This window comes from Vulpes vulpes, unplaced genomic scaffold (genome assembly GCF_048418805.1).
Source record: "Vulpes vulpes isolate BD-2025 unplaced genomic scaffold, VulVul3 u000000695, whole genome shotgun sequence".
NCBI classification, from domain to species: Eukaryota; Metazoa; Chordata; class Mammalia; order Carnivora; family Canidae; genus Vulpes; species Vulpes vulpes.
The window spans coordinates 269,465-292,378 of record NW_027325815.1 but is presented as its reverse complement, the minus strand read 5'-3'; the positions used below and the strand labels follow the sequence as shown (position 1 = coordinate 292,378).

Here is a 22,914-nt window from a genome sequence, read left to right as displayed (position 1 = left end):
ACTGTTTTCAGAGGTAGGATCATCGATGTTCTAGGGCGTGAAGATACTTCAAGCTCAACCTAATAATGTCACAGATGGAGAAGCTGAGGTGGTCAGGTACTTTCCCAAGGGCCACCAGACAGTTGGGGACGCAGCTGGACCTGGCTGGCTCGGGACCCAAGGCCTAAAAATGCCCCCAGAGGAGCAATCCCCCCTCCCAAGTGCTCAACCCAGGCTCATCCCTCCCTGGGTGAGGTCTGAAGACTGGAAGGTTGGGGGGGGGCAGGGAGGGGAGGAGCTCCGCCACGCCGGTGAGATTGCCAAGCAGCATGTGACTAAGCCTTGAACAGTGTAGCCAACAATAAATGTCCTCTGAGTTCTGAGGAGGCAGAGAACAGAGTGGGCAGGGAGGCTGGGAGGGCTGGGGAGAGGCTGGAGCTGGAGCAGGAAGGGGAGGGTTGACATGGGGAGCAAAGGGAAGGGGCCTGCGTGCCTGGCAGGGGGCCCCACCACCACCCCGGCAGGAGCCAAAGTGCAGGCGGGGAAGGCGTGGGAGCGGCTCAGGAGCGTGGCAGGTGGCAGACCAGGTCTGTTTGGAGCAGGGAGGCCTGTAACACTGGGGAGGAGGCCGGGCCTCGAACACCCAGTTAGGACAGCACAGACCCCTTTGGGGCGTTGAGACAGGTGAGGCTTGGCCCCTGGAAGTGGGGTCAGGGCAGAGAAGGGGACAGTGACCAGGGCCAGGACCATGACCACTGTCCGTCTCACAGACACCTGCTACGTCCTGTCCTTCTCCATCATCATGCTGAACACCAGCCTCCACAACCCCAATGTCCGGGACAGGCCACCCTTCGAGCGCTTCGTGTCCATGAACCGAGGCATCAATGACGGTGGTGATCTGCCCGAAGAGCAGCTTCGGGTAAGAGGGGCACGGCCACACCTGCCTGGTCCCAGGATCCGGGAGGGGCCCATCCTTAGCTGGACAGCCAAGAGTGGCTCCTCTGAGGTGGAGCTCCCAGGTCGCGGCCGTCTCCAGACGGGCTACCACAAGGGGTTGGTCCCCAGAGGGGCGTTCCTGGTGGCCCTCATCGTAGTCCACCCAGGAGGTCCTCTCCACCTTCACCCGTTAGGGGGACTCTGGGCACCCATCATTCGCACCTTCCAGAAGGGGTGCTTCACCCAACTCAGGTATACTGCTTGGAATCCCAGGTTCTTACACCCATCAGCATGTCAGAGGTGAAAGTCCTCAGGGTCTGCTAAAAGCCTTCCCTCCTTCGGAGAGGGGGAAACTGAGGCCTTCCACAAGGCAGTTCGTGAGCCAAGCAGAACACACACCTCCCATCTCTTCCTCAAACAGCCCCCACTGCTGCCACACTGCACTAGGCCCTGTGCCGGTGAGGGGCACCCTGGGATGAGTCAACCATGGGCCCTGTCCAGGCCGAGCTCTGGGTCTGGCGGGAAGACGATACACATGTGAGTTATAGCCCTGTGCGATTCATGTGGTGCTAGCTAGAGAACATAGCTGCAGAGACGCAGAGGGCACTACTATCACTCTCCTGGGGGCAGAGGAAGGGTGCCATCCTGGAAGACTTCACAGAGGAGGTGACTTTTGAACCGGACCTTGAAGGTTGAATGGGAGTTTTCACAGAGTGAAACAGAGAAAGGACATTCCAGAAGGGGGGAAATAGCCAGAACCCAGGCCTCGCCTGGCTGGAAAAGGAGAAGCGTCCAGAGTGGCTGGCTGAGGTTGTGGGGTGTGTGGCCAGGGACAGGGGTCACAGTGGAGCCGGAGCATCCAGGGCTTCCAATGACAGCCTCAGGAGCTTGCGTGGTTAACCATGGGCAACGCGGAGCTAGGAACAGTTTTGCAAACACAGGAGTGAGATTCAGAGCCTGGTGCAGCAGAAATGAACTGACAGCTGCGCCAGAGGAGGGGAGGAGAAGGTGGGAACCCCACCCTCCCGGCTGAGCACCCTGCGATGTCTGCAGGAAGCCTGGGTCTGGAAGGACTCGGTGTCCCCCCTCCGTGCTTGAGAACTGCCATGCCCTCAGCCCACCACCCTCCTTGGTCCCCAGAGGGGAAAGTTTATCATGGGGTGGGGGGAACCACAACACCAAATGAAGGCTTGAGAGCTGGTTAGAGCTCTAGTCAAATCCCGTCTCCCCTCCCTCCCCCCACCTTTGCCAGCCCATGACCTTGAGGAATGACTCACCCACCTCTCCAAGCCACCATTCTCTCAACCAGGATAATGACGCCTGCGTCATGGAGCTGCCGGGAGCAGCAATTTGTAAAAATGTAAAGGGCATAGCCCATGCCAGGGACAGAGCACGGGCTCCAAATGGTGGCTTATGTCACTATGAAGAATAATTAATAATAATTTTAAAACCCTGGCACTTAGTAAAATGCCCCAAATCTAAAATGCACTGGGGAGTCAGTAACTCATCTCATATGGTGCTGGTGGCAGGAGGCTGTCCTGGTCTGGCAGGTAATGAGTTAATGACACACCAGCATTTGGGGCTCTGCACTCCCCCGCCCCCCAGCCCTGGGCACCTCCCTCCCAAGGGTTTTTTCCTATTCAAGCCTTTTGTTAGTAACAATGCACTACATTTGTACAGAGCTTGTAACTTTCTAGGGCTTTAGGGTCTAGAATCTCAATTTAGCCTCACACTCTGCCTGGGAGGTCTGGGAAGGGTTTATTATCCTAGCGGGCAGCCGGGCAGCCGGAGAAGCAGGCGCAGAGGTGGGGGGAGAAGGGACAGAGCATGGGAGTCACAGCCACATCCAAGTCCTGGCTTGCCCCCTCTCTGGTTTTGCGCCTTCTAGTAAGTGGCTTGACCTCTGAGCTCCCAGCTCTTAGGACTGGTGTAGAACCGTAAGGCGTTGAGCAAAATGCCTGTGTCGTTAGAGTAGCTAATTAATCCAGAAGCTTCCCAAGGGGCAAAGAGAACCACACAAGCCTGGTCCTTGCTGTTTAGGGCTTTTCCTGCAGAAGTCTGGGGCTGGGGGCGCGATGCCCCGGTGCTGTGTGGAATGGGGGGCACCTGCCAGCCTTCTCTCAGGGCCTCACCTTCCCTGTTTGTAAAGCAAGAACTCACCTCTGAGCAGCTCCAGGTATTCAAAGTGGGCCGCTCTGTGGCAGGATTCCCCGTGCTGGCCCTGGAGCTGGGGCCCTGCCGAGGATCATAATGCTTTCAAGTGGGAGGGGGGCACTGCAGGAGGCAGGGGGCGGCGGGCTGAGCCCCCCTCCCCAGGCTGTCCTGATAAGGATGAGGCCCAATGCCTGAGAGACTCAGGGCCAGTGTATATGCGGTGTGGACTCACAGGATGGGAGATCGCATCCTGGCTCGGCCCTTTCTGACTGTGTGACCGTGAGCATGAGCCTCGGTTTCTTTACCTGCCAAGTGGGCAGGTGCCGCCGCCCTTGGGCAGCTCTCCTGAGAAGCAGAGGTAATGCGCTCAAGCTCCTGACGCTGGGCAGATGGCAGGGGCCCAAGAAACACCAAGAAGGGAACCTCTCCCCTGCCCGGAAAGGGAGCTCCCGGTGGAAGAGGGAAAGAAGGAGAGGCTAAGAAGTGGGACTCTCTGGCATCTGGTGTTACAGGTGGAGAAACTGAGGCTCAGGCAGGGGAAAAGTCTCCCAGGTTAGGGCATCTTCTGCTGCGGGCAGTCCTGGACCTCCTGGGTCCTTGTCCAAACGTCTCCATCAGCACTGACCACGTCCCGGGCCCAGCTGTGGCACTCCGTGTTCTCACTAAGTCCTCCTGACCCCCTTAGGCAGTGGGTACCAATCCCGGTTTCCAGCAAAGAAAACTGACCTCCAAGAGCAGTAGCTGGCCAGGGGTCTCATAGTTTGTGAGGACACTGGATTCGAACCCATGTCTGTCTGACTCCAGGGCCCTTCCTCCTGCAGAGACCAGAAGGCAAGGTTTTGTGATGGAGGACTTGGCCGTGTATCTCAGCTACCCATTGCTTTCTGGCCAAAGGAATGGCAACTCACGTAATGGGAAAGATCAGGGATCCATTTGGCTTCAGATCTTTGGGCTTCAGGCTCAGCTAGATCCAGGTGCTCAGTGAAGTCAGGACTCAATCTAGTGTCTCCAGCTCTCAGCAACCTTCTCCTCCTCAACAGACTGTCTTCAAATTGCAGCAGAGATAGTCCAGGCAGCTTAGTAGCTAAAACTAAAGTCCCAGAATTAAGGCGTATTGGCTGGCTTGAGTCACATGTCCTCCCTGCACCAGTCACTGTGGCCAGTGGGAGGAAATGTCCTGCTTAGCCAGGTGGGAGTCGTTCACTCATTCCTGGAGCCTGGGGGAAAGGCAGTAGGTGCCAACTCCCCCCCCCCCCCCCCCCCCCCCGCCAGAAACCTGGACAGAGAGTGTCTGGGCTGGTGAGTCCCCAGAGAAGGGGGCGGAGGGGGTTGCGGTGCAGCGAGAGAGCCGGATACAAGACCAGCAGAACCGTTGGAAGGTGGCCTTGTCTTTCTGATCACAGTGCACCCAGCCAGGCTTGGTGGCTGCCCCACTGCCCGCCCGCAGGGGTGTTTACCTGCGGGGGAGGGCTGGCGTTTACAAGGGCAGGAACAGAGGCCAGACGTTTCCTTTGCGGAGGGGGTGAGGGGCAGAATGTGAGAGCTGATCGGCTCCTGTCACCCGCAGATGCTGCCAGGGGGCCCCTTGTGGATACCATGGAGGATGAGGCTGCCCCCCACCCGTCTGCCGCCCTGCTTGCCTCCTGGGCCTCCCAAATGTTTGTCTGCACTGACAGCTTTGCTGACAAGGCCTTTCTGCCCTGGCCTTTGTTCGATAGGCCAGCACATCTCGGGCCTTCCCAGAGCTCGCCTGGGCCTGGGCAGGAGGGGCAACAGGGCTTCCCAGATGCGCTAGAGGTGCGGGGGGCTCCCCCAAAAGAGCAAGCGGTCCCTGCTGCTGCTTACACCCACCCCAGCACAGCCAGGCTGAGCCAGGGACTCTGAGGTTGGGCAGAACATACCTCCCTCAGGCCCAAGAAAACCTGCTTGTGGTGGAATTGTAACCAACCCCCCAGGCCCTGAGCTATCAGGTCAGAAAAGGCCTTTAAAAGCCAGCAAACACCATTTCCAAAACTTTGGGGGAATCAAACAGTGCTTGTGAAATTGTTCATTTAAAATCTCAAGGAAACCATCTGAACAGCAGTACACACAAATGCAACAGAAGGAAATGATTTAATTATCTTCGAGATGGAGATCCAGCATTGGTTTTAATAAACAGAAACAGTTTGGAATGTTTTTCCAAACACTTGGAAATATGGGCAGGTTTGGCCATAGAACACAGGGCCCCATGGCAGGGGGTTCAGCACATGCAGGGATGATCTGCTGCAGACATTCACAACTCACCCACGGGGAGGTCTCAGCCCTGGCTTGTGTACCTCTGGTGACGAGGAAGTCATTACCACACCAGGTTGCTCCATCCATATTCCAGCAGCTCTAACTGCTAGAAGGTCCTGCATGGAGAACTGAAATCTATTTTCTGGGAACTCTCCCCCTGCGATCACCATCCACCCAGCAAAGGTCCCTTGCCCTTGAGAGCCAAGTTCGGCATCCATCCCACCTTGAGTCTTTTCCTTGGGCCGGGCCTCTCGCTCCTCCTCCCTGAGGTACACCTGGAAGTCTCTAGGTGACTGCAAGGAGGCAAAAGGGGGCTCCACCCCTCATGGATGTTACCTAAGGAGGCCCTGACCCTGGCTGCTATGACCCAGTGCGTGTGTGTATGTGTGTGTCTGAGCGTTTATGTGTGCACACACACAGGTGAACATGTGGGGGTCTAGAGGTCCTAGGTGAGCATCCTTGCCTGCAACACTCTAGACACAGGGGTGACTGTCTCTGACTCCCTCATCTGACCTGTAAGAGCAGTGCTGGGGGGTGGGTGAAGGCAGGAGCTGTACTCCTCCCTCCTCTTTACCTTCCCCTGGACTTAGGGCACAGAGGGGCTCTGACCCCTGTGTAGTCCATTTAGCGGGCTGCCCCCCACCCAGAACTCTGAGGGATCAGCACCTTTCTGCTGTTAAGGACCAGAATCTTAGATAGGTTGAGGCACATGCCCAGGGTCACATAGCCATCAAGTGACTAAGCCGCGAGTTTAACCTAGAGAGCCTGACACCCAAGCCTGCACTCTTGTGACATGCCACTGGCTGGAATTCCAGCACCCTGGGGTGTCAGGGGGACAAGGAAAGGGGTAGGATGGGCATCAACCACCTGGTCCTAAGGAGTTGCTAGTCTGTTTTAGGCCAGGCCCTGGGTGAGTCCTGGGGCTTGTGACACCCAGGCCTGCCCTAGGGGAGTGCCCTGCCCAGTGGGGGAGAGCCACCCCAGCAAGCGGACATACAGACAATGCCAATGCCGCCTCCACTCACTGTGCTCTGGCCACAGAGCTGGGGAGCCTGGCCTGCAGAGGGCCTGGAGGTGCAGACCAGCAGACCAGCAGCCCGGGGGAAGCAGGTAGCCTTGCCACACAGGCCCAGGCTCCCAACTGGGATGGATGTCACAGCCGGGCCTTTCCCTCCCTTCTCTGAGAACAGAACCTCTTCGACAGCATCAAGAGCGAACCCTTCTCCATCCCGGAAGACGATGGCAACGACCTCACTCACACCTTCTTCAACCCCGACCGCGAGGGCTGGCTGCTGAAACTGGGTGAGGCGCACACGGGCACACACGGGCACGAGGCAGACACACTCAGACTCCCATGCACGCCCGGGACACATGCACACGGGGACATGCGGCCTCAGGGGTGGAGCCGGGTAACCCCCGCTGTCCTGACCCCAGTGCAGCCATCTGCCTGCCCCATCCCTCCATCTGTCTGTCCAGGGGAGGGAAGGGGACAGTGGGGGAGGGGAGGACAAGCAGGAAGAGGAGCTGAGAGGCTGACAGGCCTTCAACCACAGCTCTGTCTCTTCCTGGAAGGTTTCTGAGGAAGCCAGGCCCAGAGAGGTTGGGGTGCCCGTCTGAGGCCACACAGCCAGCAAGCGGGTGGGCAGAGGGTTGGGTGTCCCTGCAGGATGGGGGAGGGAGTGGGACAGGATGTGGTTCCGGGGAGCTTCCCTTCAGCACGAAGATGGTGGGGGAGGGCCTCTGGCCTACAGAGAGGAGCCTGGTGGGGGCTGGGGTGCTCCCGCTGGCTTGCAGAATCAGCAGGGGAGCTGCAGGCCTGCCTGCCCTGCCCAAGCACACTCCTGGGTGCCTCCCCTGCAGAGCCAGCCCAGCCAGGGACTGGGGCGTTGGGAGGCAGGTAAGGACAAGGACAGATACCTCATGCTAGAGCAGAGACCTGGGCTGGGGGTGCCCGCCTGAGCCCACCACGTCCCCGTGGCCCCTCTGAGCCCTCTATGTCCTCATGCCCCCCTGAGCCCACCACGCCCCCATGCCCCCCAGCCCTCCCCATCCTGTGCCCCCCTGAGCCCTCCCTGTCCCCGTGCCACCCCAAGCCTTCCACATCCCCATGCCCCTGGAGCCCTCCACATCTCTGTGCCCGTATCCCAGCAGCAGTCTGACCCTTGCGCGGACCATTCAGCCTCCTTTTTTGCCCTCTGGACCATTCTCAGCCCCAGGGAGGCTCTGAGTCACGGATCCCAGCTCCTCCACACATGTGCCAGGGGTCAGGTTCCTCGGCCTCGGTTTCCACAGCTGTGAAATGGGGATCACAGTCCCCGGGGTGGGGGGGTTCAGTGTGTGTCACAGCAGCCGAGCACCCAGGCTCAAGAGCTGGGACACCGGGCTCAAATCTGAGCTCTGCTGAAGGGCCATGCACTGACAATGGTACCTCCCTATGCCTCGGGCTCTTCATCTGTAAAATGGGGTTAATAACGGTCTCCTCCTCATAAGCAGTTCTAGGGATTAATAAGCAAACATTTTCTAAAAACGTCTAGAATGTTGCCTGTCAGGCAAAAGATGAAATGCTTTGCACAGTGCCAGTGGGGAAGTAGGCCAAGGGATGAACTGAGGGGGAAGGATGGCAGGAAAGCACAGGGAATGGGCGGCCACTGGTCCTGGGGCCTGATCGCCAAGGAGCCTTGAATGCCAGGTCAAGTGGCCAGGGGAGGTCTGGGGTGATGGGTGCCACCAGGGTGTTTGAGTGACCAAGGAATGGATCTGGGGGGAAGCGTAGTAGGCTAGGGGTCGGGAGGCTTGAGAGGAGAGGGCAGAGGAAGGCTCTCCAGGCCCTGCTCTCCTGGGAGGAAGTGCCAGTGGCCCAGGGAGAAGTCCGCTGACTGTGCCGCTGGCTCCTGCAGGCGGCCGAGTGAAGACCTGGAAGCGCCGCTGGTTCATCCTGACCGACAACTGTCTCTACTACTTTGAGTTCACAACTGTGAGCAAGGGGTCCCTCCTCAGCCCCGCCCCCTCCCAGACTCCCATCAAGCAGTCCTCTAACAGAGCTTGGGGCTCCTCTCTCTGCACCCATTTCACAGAGGGGAAGACTGCGGCAGAGAGCAGGAGGGGCAGGGCCAAGCTTGCAGCCTGGCCCAGTGACTCCCAGACCCGAGCCATGCCCTGCTCCCTACCCCCCACCAGGGCTGGACAGAGTCTGGGACGATTCGTGCACTCCTCTGTGGGTTTGGGGGGCCCTTCGAGTTCACTCCCTGCCCTGGGTCTCAAGGCTGCATTTGCTGATCCTTTCCCCCTCCACCACTGCAGGACAAGGAGCCCCGGGGAATCATACCCCTGGAGAACCTCTCTGTGCAGAAGGTGGACGACCCAAAGAAGCCAGTAGGTGGCACAGCGGGGTCCTGAGAGAGAGGTGGGGGGGGAGGTGGGAGGGAAATTTCTGAAATGGGGTGGGAGGAGAGGGCAGCTGGCCTGGGCCCTCCAGGAGGTCCTCCACCGGGCTGGGGGTTCGCTCAGTCTCCCTCCTGAGGCCATGGACCCTGGGGCGGGTCACTGTCATCAAAGGGGCACGATCTCATGGTCTCTCAGAGCCTGCCTCTGACACTGGTGAATGACCTTGAGTAAGTCTCTGCCTCTTTCTGAGCCTCAGTTTCCCCGGCCGTCAGCAGGGGGTCTTAGGGAAACGGTGGACTTAGGAGGAGCCTTGCACATAGGAAGCCCTCAGTGTGAGGAAGAGCAGCTCCTGCCCCTTTGCCAGCCGGGGAAGCAGGCCCGGGGTGGGGTGGGTCTTGCTGTTTGTCCCAGCCCCAAGGGGCTGGTCCTCACTGAACTCCCAGCAAAGCGCAGCCCCGCCGCCCCCTCCTCCCACCCCTGCCGGGCCCTCACCCCGCCGCCCCCCCCCCCCCCACAGTTCTGTCTGGAGCTCTACAACCCCAGCTGCCGGGGCCAGAAGATCAAGGCCTGCAAGACGGACGGTGAGGGCAAGGTGGTGGAGGGCAAGCACGAGTCTTACCGAATCTCTGCCGCCAGTGCCGAGGAGCGCGACCAGTGGATCCAGGCCATAAGGTAGGGGCTGCCGGGGCCTCCTGGCCCTTCCAGAGGCCTCTGCTTCTCTCTGGGCCTTGTCTCCTCCTCTGTAAAAGGGGCTAAATCTAGAATCTCCCCCTCGTTTCTGGATGCAAATGCCTCCTGCCCATATGGTGTAAACACCTCCTCTGGTGCCAGCCCCTGGCCAGGCCCCGCAGGGGACACAAGAAGGTGAGGCCCCAAGGTCATGGGCTGGCCGGAGGATCCCGAGAGATGTTGCATATAAAGCTCTTTGCCCGGTGGTAAGTGCCCGTGAATGGCACACTCATTAGCACCAGGATCCAAAGGGGCCCTGGAAAGACCTAGTAGAGATGGAGGGAAGGGCTTTCTAGGGGCGAGGACCAGGGCCGGCAAAGACAAGAGGACAGGTGAGCATGTGGCCTCCCTGGACAGCACCCCAGAGGCCTGGGCATTGCCTCTGGGCATTGCAGGGATGGGGGGAGCGGGGGGAGGGGGTTGCAGCTGGCTCTGCAGGGATCGGGCAGTGGGAGACCAGGCCCCCCAGGATAGCAAGGACTCCGCCACCATGGCAGCTAGTGTGGGTTTCTCCTGGGGGCACTGGGGAGACTGGTAAACAGTAGGGGTGTGGCCAGGTGAGGAAGGCCATGGTGTCGGGACTGATTCGGGGGTTCAGAGATGGGCAGTGGAGGGGCAGGTTGAAGGGAGCCAGGTGAGGGGCAGGAGCAATGTGGAGACATGGGTGATGGTGGGTCCTGTCAGCCAGAGGAAGCCACTGGAGCGGTCACTGGGCCAGGGGCTGTGTCCTAGGGACTTGCAGGGTCTTTCCCATCCAGCCTGGTAGGAGTCCTGTGAAGCTGCCAGGCCAAACCCACCCTTAGCTCCATTTCACAGACGAGGCCCTGAGCCCCCCACGGGAGGGACTTGCCCCACCACATAGCCGGTGGGGGCAGAGCCAAACCCACAAGGGGCTCTGCTGGATCCACCTGGGCTCTTTCCACCTCTTCCCGGGATTCTTTTTTTTTTTAAAGATTTTATTTATTTATTCATGAGAGACACAGAGAGAGATAGAGACACAGGCAGAGGGAGAAGCAGGCTCCCTGCAGGGAGCCCGATGTGAGACTCCATCCCTGGACTCCGGGATCACACCCTGGGCTGAAGGCTGACGCTCAACCACTGAGCCCCCCAGGCGACCCTCCTCCCGGGATTCGGAAGGGGGGTCCACAGAACTTTGGGGGCAGAGTTCTGAAGGCTGTCCGCTCTCAGCCTCACCCTCTCCCCTTGCCCGTGGGACTTTGGGCAGGGCTGACTCACCGCAGCCTGGCCCTTGGTGGGGCCATCTGGCCTTTCTCCTGCAGCAGGGCAGGTCGTCCCACGGCCCCCCACCCCCACCCCACCCCCACCCCACCCCCACCCCCACCCCCTTGGCAGCCAGCCCAGCCCTGCCATCTTTTCACCTGCTCTCATTTCAGAGCCAGCATCACCCGTGTCCCCTTCTATGACCTGGTCTCTGCTCGGAAGAAGAAGATTGCCAGCAAGCACTGAGCTTCCTGGAGGTGGTGGCCAGGGACGGGGCCTCACGGGAAGCCTACCACCTGTAGTCCCAGAAGACACATGTCCCACCCCAGGGCACCCTTTCCTGGGTCACAGACATCACCCCCGCCCCCATTACTTTAAGCTAACAGGAGCGTGGCAGGGGCGGCAGGGTTCCAGAGGGTGGGTGGGAAACCCTGAGGGCTCAGAGGTGGCACTCGGATCCCCTGGCACTGGGCACCCAGGCACCGCTAGGAAAGGCCCCCACTCCCTGCCCCGAGTCACTGCAGCAAGGAGCAAGGGAAACAGCTGAATAGGAACCAGCCCCAGCACCCAGCACCCTGTCCTGCATTTGGGCCTCAGTTTCCCCTTCTGTTAAACATCTCCTATACCTGAAATGCTGTGGGCCATTGAGGCAGGAGGGGCCATGGGGATCCCGAGGGCTTCCTGCCCTTGGCCGTGGTGATGCCTCTTCCTTCCGCTCAGGGGGTTCTCAGCCAGCCCCTCCCCTGTTTGCAGGCAGGGGCTTAGCCATCCCTGCCTGAGGGACACACACAGCTCAGACCCATGGACGGAACCGCTGGCAGATGCCAGGAGCCCAGTGCCCGTGGTCTTGGTCGCAGCTGGTCTCCAACTTGATGTGTGCCTGCTGCCAGGTCACACTCTTCTGGTTCTTGGAAAACTGTGGGGTTGGGATAGAAATGTCCTGGTCCCTTCCGTGTCCCCCCTGCCCCCAGCAACGGCAGATCCCAGTGCTGCTCAAGCCGTCCCCTCCCTCCTCACGGGCCACTTCCTGTCAGTAAGCACAAGATTGTACTGGATCCACCCAAGAAGCTTCTGGCAGGAGGTGTTTGCGCTTGTGGACTGATCACCGGGAGGGGCTCGCACCCAAGGCTGCAGGGAAGCCAGGATCAGAGTGGGCTCCAGTCGCAAGGATGTCCATTTTGGAGGAAGAGCAAGTGGAACTCTTGAAGAAAGGGGAGCATCCCAGACACATGTTCATGCGGGGCTGGTGGTATGGCCAGGAAGCCCAGAAAAGAGAGCTTCATGAACTGTGGTTACCAGGAGGGCTGCCTGGAGGCAGCGCCCATGCCACAGAGCAACATAGGAGTTTGTGGCAGAGTCTCAGCCATAGCCTCCGGGCTGAGCGCTGACCAGGGGTCCTGTGGAAGCGAGGGGTTGCCCCAGCCGGGACCTGGCATCCTGAGACCCGCAGTAGGGCCGTCAAGAGTTGAGCTGACTTCCCAGCAGGCAGCTCTGCCTCCAACGTGGCCCCAACCAGGAGGAGGATGCCTTGAACAGGCGCCTTCCCAGAAGCCCTTCTCCGCCCGTCGCACAGGCCCTGGGGGAGTCCCTGCAGGGCGGTTCCCCGCAGGAAAGCAGGATACGTGATTGCCTCTGCCCCAGCACCAGCCCCTGGGCAAGCCAGAGCAAGGTGGATTCCCCAGGGCACGGGAGGCGAGCTCTCCTCCCCTTCACCCCCACTGACACGCACACACCTTTCATGGAGTCAGGGTAGAGTAGCTGTCTTTCAAGTGGTGAGATCCCCATCGCTGGAGGTGTGCGAGTGCCTGGTAAGGACATGGTGCTGAAGAGGGCCGGGTTGGGCATCTGCAGGGGGCCTTGGAGGACATTTGAGGACTTCTGCAGACCCCACGTCAGCCTGGGGACTGAGGGCCACGTCTGCCACCGCCTCTGGCCCCTGAAAGGGCATCCAGGGGCCACGGAAAGAGCACTCGGCTGAGGGTCATGGGCTCCAGAGTCCTCTCCCGCTGCTGGCATAGGCTGGCTGGGAGGCCTCAGCCTCCCCGTTCCCGCTCTGGTCCTCAGCTGCCTCCCCCATCATTGAGAGGGTGGAAACAGTGATTTTCCAGGCATAGCACCTGTTCTCGGAATCACTCAGAAAAGAGAATAAAGCTCATGATTCATGTCACCAGTGGGGTCTGTCCTCTCTGTGACCATATCTCCCATCCTTGACCCCACCCCACTCATCCTCTTTTCTTTCCCAGATGAAGGCTGGAAGGCCAGACAGGAAAGTGTGGGTCTTCGGAGGGCCCTGGGCCCTCATCCTCAGGGCGCCAGGGCTGTCACCCCCGACAGATGTCCCCAGAGGCTGCATTTGTGACGGAGGTCCCCTCAGGGCAGGGCCAGGGCCCAAGTGGCTCTGCCCAGGCCAGAGAAAGGCAGAAGAACTTCCCAACAGGCAGTGCCGGCCACAGGGAGAGTGAGCGGCTGCCTCGGGAGGGAGGTAACAAGCCTGCCTCTGCGAGGCCCCAAGTGCCGGCCGGCACCAGCGGTCACTGGCAGGGCTCCAAGCTTGAATTCAGTAACCTTCATTTATTTGTACTTTCCACAATTTTTATTAAGTAGCTAGAGTGTTCCAGGCGCTGCAGGGGGACAAGCCCACCTGTGGTTCACAATCTGAGGATCCTGAATTCCAGGATTCTAGGCCCCTCTCTGGATGCGCAGGGCGAGGAAGAGGCCCCCACACCCTAAGCCAGCGTCCCGCTAGGAATTCCACCGTTGAGCTGCTCCTTGAAGACCTGAAGGTGCCGAACTGATGGATTTCTCCGTGCATTCTCTCTCTCCTTTGGCCCACGCACCTTCCATGCACCAGGCTCCATGCCCGGCACCAGGCATGCAAGGATGACGGAGATAAGGCAGTCGCCCTCAGGGGGACGCGGTGCTGTTGGGGGAGACAAGTGTGAAGGAGCAGGGATGGCCGAGACCAGCCCGTGCCATTAGAGACAGGGGCGCAGGGGCCAGAGAGGGTGGGCTGGGTGGGCAGAGAGGCTTCTCAGAGGAGCTGTGCTGAGTGCTTGTTGGCAGCCAGGTTGGGTGAAGGACACACACCTGATCTTGCGGTGAGCTCACCTGGTCACTGCCCGCACCTCTCCCCCACACACACTGACGGCGAACGTCCTCCTCTCCGGCCTGGACTGTCCCTGCTCCACCCCTGCTTCACGCCTGGCACACAGTAGGTGCACAATAATTTTTAGAATGAAACCAACTGAAAAGGCTCCCTTGGGCCTCAGCCTCCGCGGGAGCAGGTGTGTAGGGGCAGGGGTACTGGGAGCAAGTTGGTGCAGCCCTGGGTGCGGGGAGTGGCCAAGGCAGGGCCCACTTCCCAATCTGGGAAGGACCAAGGGCTCTGACTTGGGGCCAGGGGCCGCCTCGGCCCACCTCCCCGGAGGTCCGCCACTCCTCGCTCTGGGCAGCAGGGGGCTCCCACCACACGTGAATGAGAGGTTCCACCTTGTAGCCAAACCCGAGGCTGCCCTTGGCCGGAGGGGGGTTCCGCCCTGAGCAGAGCTGTGGACCGAGCATCCTGGAAAGGGAAGCAGCTGAGATCTGCGGCTCCAGCAGCCCCCACGGGCGCAGGTGAGCACGGGCCTGCGCTCTCCCCTGGCACCAGCACCGTGGCGCCAGCTCAGCCCAGGGGTCAGATACCCTGGCTCTCTGCCACCTGGCTGTGGGACCCCGCACGAGCAGCCTAGCCCCTCCGGATGCCATCTTCCTCCGTGAAGGGTTGGGCCGGGTGACTTCCATGTCACAAACCTCCAGTGAGGACCTCCCTATGCAAGGGACTCTCAGACATGGGCACAGTGCAGCCCCTGCCCCCTGCCCCTGCCCGGGAGGAGGGGGGGATTGAGACTGGGGAAGAGGGTGTGGGGGGTCGGGATCGGATGAGAAGGTGCCAGGAAAGGCACTCACGGTGAAGAGCCACAGGGGGGCAGTAGTGAGAGCCACCCAGAGGGCCTGGGTTCAAGGCTTAGCTCTACCCTGTGTCTTAAGCAACCTTCCCAAGCCATCTGAGCCTCAGACTTCCCATCAGTAAAATGGGAATAATTCAATATGTTCAAAATACTTAGAACAGTGTTGGGTACCTACTCAGAGTTATGTTAAGTGCTATCATTATTACAAGGCAAACTGTTGCACATGCTTTCATGGTACAAAACAGGCTGGGCCCATTGGAGGAGGAAAGATTCACGGGGGCAGGAGAGTTAAAGATCTGGGAAGGCTTCTTGGAAGAGGTGTCCATGAAAGATGAGCTAAGCAGAGGGCCGGCTGAGCTGCAGGCATAAAGGTGTGATCCCCGAGTCTCTGAGACCCATGTGCCCCTTGTCATGAAGCTCCGACTGGGGATCCAGCAACCGGGCTGTGGAACAGAGGCCATCCCAGAACAAGGGAGGACAGGCTTGGCGCAGGATGCCCTGGGACGGAGTAGGAAAGAGCAAGGGGGCTCTGGGAAGCAAGGGGGCCGGCTGCCTCCTGCCTGGGGAGGGGGAGTGCCTCTCACCCAGTAACCCGGAGCTGGCGCAGGGTCCCTGGGCCCGGATGCCAGCAGGCGGAAGATGGGGGCCGGGCAGCCAGGAGTCCAGCCGGCAGGTGTGAGAGACCTGGAGAAATTGATTTACTAGGGACAATGAAAGGAGCTAAATATGTTTGCCGGCTCAGCGATGACTCAGGCGTTCCCCAGGGGTCCGCAAAGTGTGAACATCAAAGAATCAGAGACAGACCTCCTCCCACCCTGGCAGCCGGCTTTGAGCCCCTCCTTCCCCCCACCCACGAAAGCCACCCCCTCCCCTGTCCCCTGACCTGACAGGGCAGCAGAGACCCAGCCATCCCACCCAGCCTGCATGCCCCCCCCCAACCCTGCCAGACATCCCCAGGATGGCTAAAGAAGTAAGACACATCTAGGTCAAAGCCCTGGCCTTGCCCCAAATTGCTGAGTGATCTTGGACAAGTGGCTGACCCTCTCTGGACCCACATCCACCAGAGACGACCAGGCCCCACCAGCAGCCCTTCCTCCCCCACCCTGTCTGGCGGTATCGTTCCCACCCCACTCAGCTTCCTCTAGGCAGCTGTGAGCACAGCCTCCTCTTCCGAAAATCCAACTTCCCTCCAGGAGAAAAGCCAGATTCCACAGGGCCTCCCTGGGGGAGAATATGCTCTTCCGGTACCTGGTTCCAGGCCAGCACTGGGCTCCAGGACAAACACGATGCATCTATGGAGTCTGAGGCCAGAGGCAGGGAAGAAAGAAGAGGGAGGGACAAATGACCTTCTCGAGGGGCAAAGCACTGGGGGTGGCAGGGGGGTGTGGGAAGGGAAGGGGAGAGTGTGTGGGGGGTGTGGGAAGGGGGCCTGAGAGGAGGAAGGGAAGGACACCTGCCAGACAGTGCTGATGTGAGGGGCCACTCCGGGAAATGCTCGAGCCCCAGCACAGAGGCGTGGCCTGTTGGGGGGCCCCCCACAAAGAGCTCAGTGGGCACAGAGGGGAGATGTACCCAGAGGGCAGACCGCTGGGGGCCTGGAGCCAGGGAAGGGCTCCCACAAGTGGCTGGAGGCTATTAATGGGAGGTCCCTCTGGCTATTTACAGGGGACTAAGGAGGCACAGGGCAGCAGGGGGCTGGAGCAGAGGGGAAGGGACCTGCAGAGGCTGGACAGGAGCAGCAGGGGTAGTGGTGGGGCAGAGAGAGCAAAGAAGCTTGACAGACTTCTGCACCCACGGGGCCAGGCAGGAGCTAAGGCCTCCGTCACTTTTGCCCTTGAAGGCAATATTTATGAAGGTTTCCCTTTATTTTTTAATTTTTAAAGATTTTATTTATTTATTCATAAGAGACACAAAGAGAGAGTCAGAGACACAGGCAGAGGGAGAAGCAGGCTCCCTGTGGGGGGCCCGATGTGGGACTCGATCCCAGGACCCCAGGATCATGACCTGAGCCAAAGGCTCAACCAATGAGCCACCCAGGTGCCCATGGAGGTCTCCCTTTATGTCCCGCTGTGAGTTCTTAGCTGACTCTCAAAACCAGCCTACCAAGACCCAGTGCTCCAGATTTTATTTGACCCCGCCACCCCACAACCCTGCCACCCCGCCATCCTGAGCATCAATAGGTCTTGGCCAGGGCCGCCAGTCATGGAGCATAACTACCTCCACAGCCACTGCCGACAGGGTGCCTCCCAACCTCCCAACACCCTCCAACGTGAGCACGGTCATCCACACTTTATAGACCCCCACTTCCTGGGGGCACGTGGCCCAGCCAGAAGGGCCCGAGCCGGCATGGAATCAAGGCTGCCTGACTTGAGACCTGTGAAGATGTAGAGCAGCCATGTCATCCAAAGTGGGACCCGTCTGAGAATACTAGAAGGCTGGGTTAGAGGGGAGTAAACCAGGCTGCCCCAGGGACCCCGAGACATATGCTCACCCAAGAGACTGGTCATATCCACGGGAGTCCAGCTGGGGAAATCCAGGTGACCCAGTGGGCCAGAAGGGACATGACCTATGACTTCTCAGTCCTAGAGAAGCAAAGGGCAGTGGTTCTATCCAGAACACACTGGGCCCCCGGCCTCTACCACCACTCAATGCCAGTGAACTCGTCCCCTTCATGAGTTTCCCCAAGTCCTGCCCCAGGGCTAGTGTGTGGGCCCACCACAAGGACAGTGAGCCAAGTCCACCACAGGCCCTCCACAGATATTAGCTGCCACTCATATTATTATCACTATCATCCTTATTATTATTTGCCACTCATTTCCTTGCAAGGCAAAGAACAAGGGTACCCTTATAGGTGCCAGGACCTGCCCACACCATCTTCTAAGACCAGCTGAAGCCCTCTTCCTACAGGAAGTCCTCCCTGACCACCCCCATCCCCTTTAAAGACTCCAGTGATACCAGAAAAACAGGTGTGCTAGCCCCAGACCTCCAAAGGAGACCCAGCGCTGCTTTGGTCCTGACCTTAAGTGTTTACAGTTTTGGCTTTTGGCAGGCCGGTCTTGTGGTCTGGGGCTGCAGTCTCCAAGGGAGGGTATAAGCTTTAGTTCTGCTGCTGGACTCCCAAGTCCCCAAGCCCTCTCCTTCTCCCTATCTCTCAGCTTCTGCACAGGGACCTCCAGCCTCATCCAGAGATGCATCTGCTCAACTGCTTCCACTGGGCTGTTGAGGCCAGGAGGACCTGGGAACCGGCAGGGAGTTTGCAGACGCAAGTGAGGCTTAACTCCTTGACCTTCACAGTCCTTCTGATCCTTTGAAGCAAAAGCTTAATTCCCTTCCCTTTCTCCTCCAGATTTTCATTTAATGAATAAGAGCCCAGAGAGAACCTCCACTTTGACCCAAAGAAAGTATTTTTTGAATAAAATATCCCTTATTAAAAAAAGAATAAAGCATGCTCATTATAGAAAATTGGATAATGCAATCATCAGGAAGAAAAAACTTAGCTCAAGGATTCCTCTACCTGCTTATTATGAAAACTTCAGATTATTTCCAGCACACCTGGAAGCTTTATGCGTTAGATCTGTGCCATGCTACACGACATACAAGTTTGTAACACGTGGCTTCCTTAACACCATGAAATTTTTTTATTCCCCCAGGGGTAGCAGTCAGGACAGGCTAGGTTATGCTACGGTAACAAATAATTCCCACATTTCAGTGGCTTCACACAAAGAGTTTGTGTCTTGCTCACATGGTATGCCCAGTAGGGGGCTCGATAGGGGTCTCTGCTTATCTGTCCCTCAGGACCCCAGGCTGAGGAGGTGCCATCCCAACACAGGCTGCCAGGAGCATTGTCTGGATATAACACATCACATTGGCTCCACATTTCATTGGTCAAAGCAAGTCACACGGCCACCTAACTTCAAGGGGGAAGAGAAGGACCATCCTGCCACCTGCCCTTTGAGAAGAGAGAACAGAAATACTTGGCCTGCAAAGCTGATGCCCGTCACATCCAGGATGGCCAAGGGTCCTCATTTCTAGGGGTCAGTGGGTTTCCTAGAATACAGGACTGTCAGAGCTAGAACTAAGAACGTTCTGGGCAAACCAGAACCAGCCGTCAACCCTCACTGGGCCGCGTTGTGTATTCTTCACAAACTCACTTCTCAATGACAAAAGACCATCTAGCAGGTGGGTCAGTTTTTCTCCCCAATCCCCTATTGTTGGAGACTGACATTGTTTCCAGTTTTGCACATTTAGAAATACATAGTCTACAAGAGCATCATGAATAAAACCTTGTCCATACGGCTTCTCAGGAGTGCAATTACTGACCGTTTTTTTCGAGCTCAGAATACCTGCTATGTATTCATATTTCAAGAGCTGGGCCAGGGAACTTGCCTTCTATAACACGAGCAAGCGCCCACTTCTGAACGCTCACCCAGAGCCCGGAACAACGATTCTTGAATTTTAGCCTCAGAATCCCATGGCGGGCTTGGTAAAATGCAGAGAGCAGGGCCCCAGCCCCAGAGCCTGATTCAGTAGGTCTGAGGTGAGGCCCGACCCCAGCATTTGTACCAAGTCCCCAAGGGAATACTGGTGCCTCTGATCTGGGGCCACACTTTGAGAACCACAGGCCTGGTGGTTAAATGCCCCTGGCTTGGCAGTAGGTCAGGGGCTTCTGCCCAGATACCCTACAGCTGTGTAACATTGGGCAAATCACATAATTACCCTCTCTTAGCCTCAGTTTCCTCCTCTGTGAATTGGGGTCATTGTGAGGATTTGCGGAGCTCTGAAAGGCTCAACGCAAGAGTTCAGTTGAAGATAGTCTGATTCAGCGGTGGATCAAATTAGTATTTTGAAATATCTGTTAATTTGAATTGAATCACATTTATGAAAGTTTGCATATCTTTCATGTCTCTGAGCTGGAATGGATTTTTTTTTTCCATGTGGTGGTGAAGCACCTATGCTTCCTTTCCAGTGTGAATCGTCTGCTCCTGCCCTTTGCCTGGGTACCTGTGGGTTTCTCGGGCTCATTATAGAGCAAAGACAGCAGCACCATGGCCGCTCTTGTTTTCTACAACAATTTTTCCAAGGCTGCTGCTTGCCTTGGAAAGCAGCATTTTTCTGGGGTCATTTTTCTGGCTCACAGAGTGACCAAATCCATCTGACTTTCCCGGTTTTATTTCCTCCATCACTTTTAAGCCGAGATTGCTCTCCCTTCTCTGGAATGTGAAACATATAAAGGAATTGGATTTTGAATGATGGGATTTCGTGCACCTACGGTTGGCGGGGTGGGAGGAGGGGTCCTCCGGGCTTACCTCATACCCCTCTGGTCAAGGCAGGAGGCATAGACAGGAAGTGGGGGCCTCTGCACTACCCACCACCCCTTACCCTTCACTCTGCCCCACACGTAGGCAGAGGGTCTGTCTCCCCATCTGCAGAGGCCCCCTCCAGACAGGCGTGGGGAGCTCAGGGGGCACAGAGGCCCCTGGAAGTCCAAGCGGCCTATCCTCCAGCTGGAGACAGGAGGACCAAAGGTCTGAGAAGTGGCCACAGGTGTTAGCAGCCTCGGGTTCAGATTTCTCTGGTGTTTATTGGGCTGTGGGCTTTGCCTCTGCGGGTCTCTATCTTCTCATCTAGAAAACGGGAGTGATAACGCCCACGTGGATGGAAAACGTTAAATAGATTAACAGCCACAGTGCTTAGCAGAGTGCTGGGTGCAAAGCACATGCTGGATAAAAGGGACTTGTGGTTATGCCCCCATCCCTCTCCCACAGGGGAGGACGTGGGCCCCACAGCCTTTGCCTCCCTTTGGACTCAAGATAAAACCAGCACTGCAGCCTCCAGTCCCAAGCACCTCAAAGCCCAGACCCTCCAGCTGCAGCTCTGACCATCAGCCCTGCAGAAACAGAGCAGCCCGGGCTCCCGCGCCACCAACGGGCACGCTGCTCAGGCCTGATTTCCATAATAATCAGCCACAGATCTTCCTTTCGAAAGGCCTAGAGCCACCTCACCGCCTCCACTGCCACCCACCCAGGGAATCTCCAGCAGGCCGGTGCCCCTTTCCCAACCACCCCGCCACCCCGGGGAGGGGGAGCCTGAGTTTTAAAAGCTTTCGAGAAACCAGTTGACACTGGTGGCAGCTGAGAGAAACCAGGGGTGTCATTCTCAGCGTTAAGGATGGAGGGGGCGTGCACAGGGTGGTTGGCTATGGATGCAGGAGGCACAGAGGCAGAAAGGCAGAGGCATGGAATAGTGGAGACCAGGTTCAGAGATGAGGGGCAGAGGAGGGAAACTGAGGCCCAGAGAGGTTTCTGGTCTTCCCAGCCGATAAGTGGCTGGCCTGGGACCCTCTTCCAGAATGGCAGATCCAGAACTCATGGCCCACCCACCCTGCCTCCTCCCCAGGCCTGGCTGCCTGGGAGCAGGGTGCCCATGTGCGTCCCAGAGGACCACACCCACGGGACAGACTGAGCAGAGCCCACGGGAGGGAGACGGACTCTGGAGCTGATTGGGCTGGAAGTCCATGGACTTGCAGATCAGGGTTGGAAACCCAGCTTTCCCACCTCCTATCCAGGGGTGACCAACTGCAGCCCACAGGCCAGCAACAGTCTTGATACAACCCGGAACTGAGCATGGTTTTTACATTTTCGAATATTAAAAAATATATATCAAAAGAAGACTAATATTTCCTGACACATGAAAATTATGTGAAATTCAAATCCCAGTGCTCATATGGTTTTATTAGAACACAGCTATACTCATTCATTTTTGGTACCGAATACAGCTGCCTTTTCCACCACAATGGCAGACTGGAGTCTGGTTGACAGAAAGGTATGGCCCCGAAAGCTGGAAATATTGCCTACCTAGCACTTCCCAGAAAAAATTCACCCGCCCCTAACCTATTAGGACAAGTGATGAAGTCTCGGAGGCTTGGTTTCCTCATCCGGACAAATGGGAGTGATATTCAATGAGGATTAAATGAAAAGAGCAGCCAAGCTCCCTCTACTCTCCCATTGGAAATGCCTTTTATTTTCTCCTAGCCCTGCGCTTCCCTGCCTCCCCCACCCCGAATCACAGCAGGCTGAGGGAATGGTCCATGAGCTCAAAGTGCCCATCGCCCACCCCCTAATTCTACTTGTCTTCATTCCGCACTCACTGGCAGAGCCCCAGAGCCACCTACCTAGTCAGTGAGCAAGCCTGGCTAGTTCCGCCTCTGGTGCCCAGCACAGTCCCTGGCACACAGTAGGTGCTTAGCAAACATTTCTAGATGGATGGCTGGGTGGATACTTTGCAGGCTTTTCCTTTTATCCATCCCCTCTGCTCTGACCTTCATCATCTCCTGCCCAGGAGGTCTGTCCCCAGGGAGGTCTCTCCATTTTCTCTCCTATCTTGCAGACAGGGTGACCTGCCTGTGCCCTGCCTCCCTGTGGCCCCTGCTCCTGGCCCCTCACTGCCCTCTCTATTCAGGCCACGCTCCCTGGTCAGCACACAAGGGGCTGAGCTACTTACTACCCATCTTCCAAACACCCAAACTACTAGCAATTGCCTGAATCCAAGAGGGTGGATCAAGCATCCAGGTGGTTATGCTGTTCCGTCTCGCCTAGAATCTTCTTTTTTATCTCCAGTCCAGTGGGCCTGGCATCCTCTACTGAACACCCACCCCCCCCAAGACTCAGTTCAGACTCTGACTCTATGAAACTTTTCCAGATCTCTCATCCACCTCTGCTGTCCCCTGTATACCAGAGCTATCCTGGCAGCAGTGGGGCTTCAGGGCTATTACGAATGTGCATGAATATGAATGCACGAATATGCATTCTCCGGGTGAGCCTGTGAGCCCCTGGAGGGCCAAGAGTGTGACTGGTATTTCTGCATCACCAGTCCCAGCAAGGACATGGCTAGAGAATGAACCAATGACAGAAAGAAGGAATCGACACAGATGATATTGAGCAAGTTGTCCCTTGCTTAACAAATTCCAGGGGCTCTCCGGTTCTCTGTAAGGGCCAGCCACTCCACCTGGTCTCCAAGTCCTCAAGCCCTGGATAAAGCGGCTCTGATGCCCTGCCCAGGCCTGTCTTCCCGAAAGTGTCCCAGTCTCCAAGCATTTGCTCATTCAGTTCCCCCTCCCTGTGAATCCTCCTCACTCACCCTCTTTTGTGCCCATGGGAGCCCTGACCAACCTTGGAGATCTCACAGGGCTCTGGGGATCAGGACCGCCTGGAGTTGGGGGCCAACTACTCTCACAACCTTCCAATCCCACAGCAAAAGACAGTGAGTGGGGGCTCTGACAGGAAGACTT

At 57.8% G+C, this 22,914-nt stretch overlaps 1 protein-coding gene and 1 long non-coding RNA gene across 2 annotated transcripts in view; one reads left to right on the top strand and one right to left on the bottom strand.

Annotated features, from left to right (window-relative positions):
* CYTH4 (cytohesin 4) overlaps nucleotides 1-12,844 on the top strand; it is a 30,489-nt gene extending 17,645 nt beyond the window's left edge. The window contains exons 8-13 of the mRNA XM_026010994.2: nucleotides 750-898; nucleotides 6,534-6,645; nucleotides 8,241-8,317; nucleotides 8,644-8,715; nucleotides 9,245-9,399; nucleotides 10,851-12,844. Coding sequence (XP_025866779.1) covers nucleotides 750-898; nucleotides 6,534-6,645; nucleotides 8,241-8,317; nucleotides 8,644-8,715; nucleotides 9,245-9,399; nucleotides 10,851-10,923 — 638 coding nt within the window. The 3' untranslated portion in view covers nucleotides 10,924-12,844. The remainder of the gene's footprint in view (nucleotides 1-749; nucleotides 899-6,533; nucleotides 6,646-8,240; nucleotides 8,318-8,643; nucleotides 8,716-9,244; nucleotides 9,400-10,850) is intronic.
* Nucleotides 12,845-13,228: 384 nt separating this feature from the next.
* Nucleotides 13,229-16,141, bottom strand: LOC140597519 (uncharacterized). The gene is made up of 2 exons (XR_011999368.1): nucleotides 15,876-16,141; nucleotides 13,229-13,597 (listed from the first exon to the last, which is right to left on the bottom strand). It is a non-coding gene; the product is annotated as an uncharacterized lncRNA (long non-coding RNA).
* Between the last annotated feature and the right edge of the window lie 6,773 nt (nucleotides 16,142-22,914).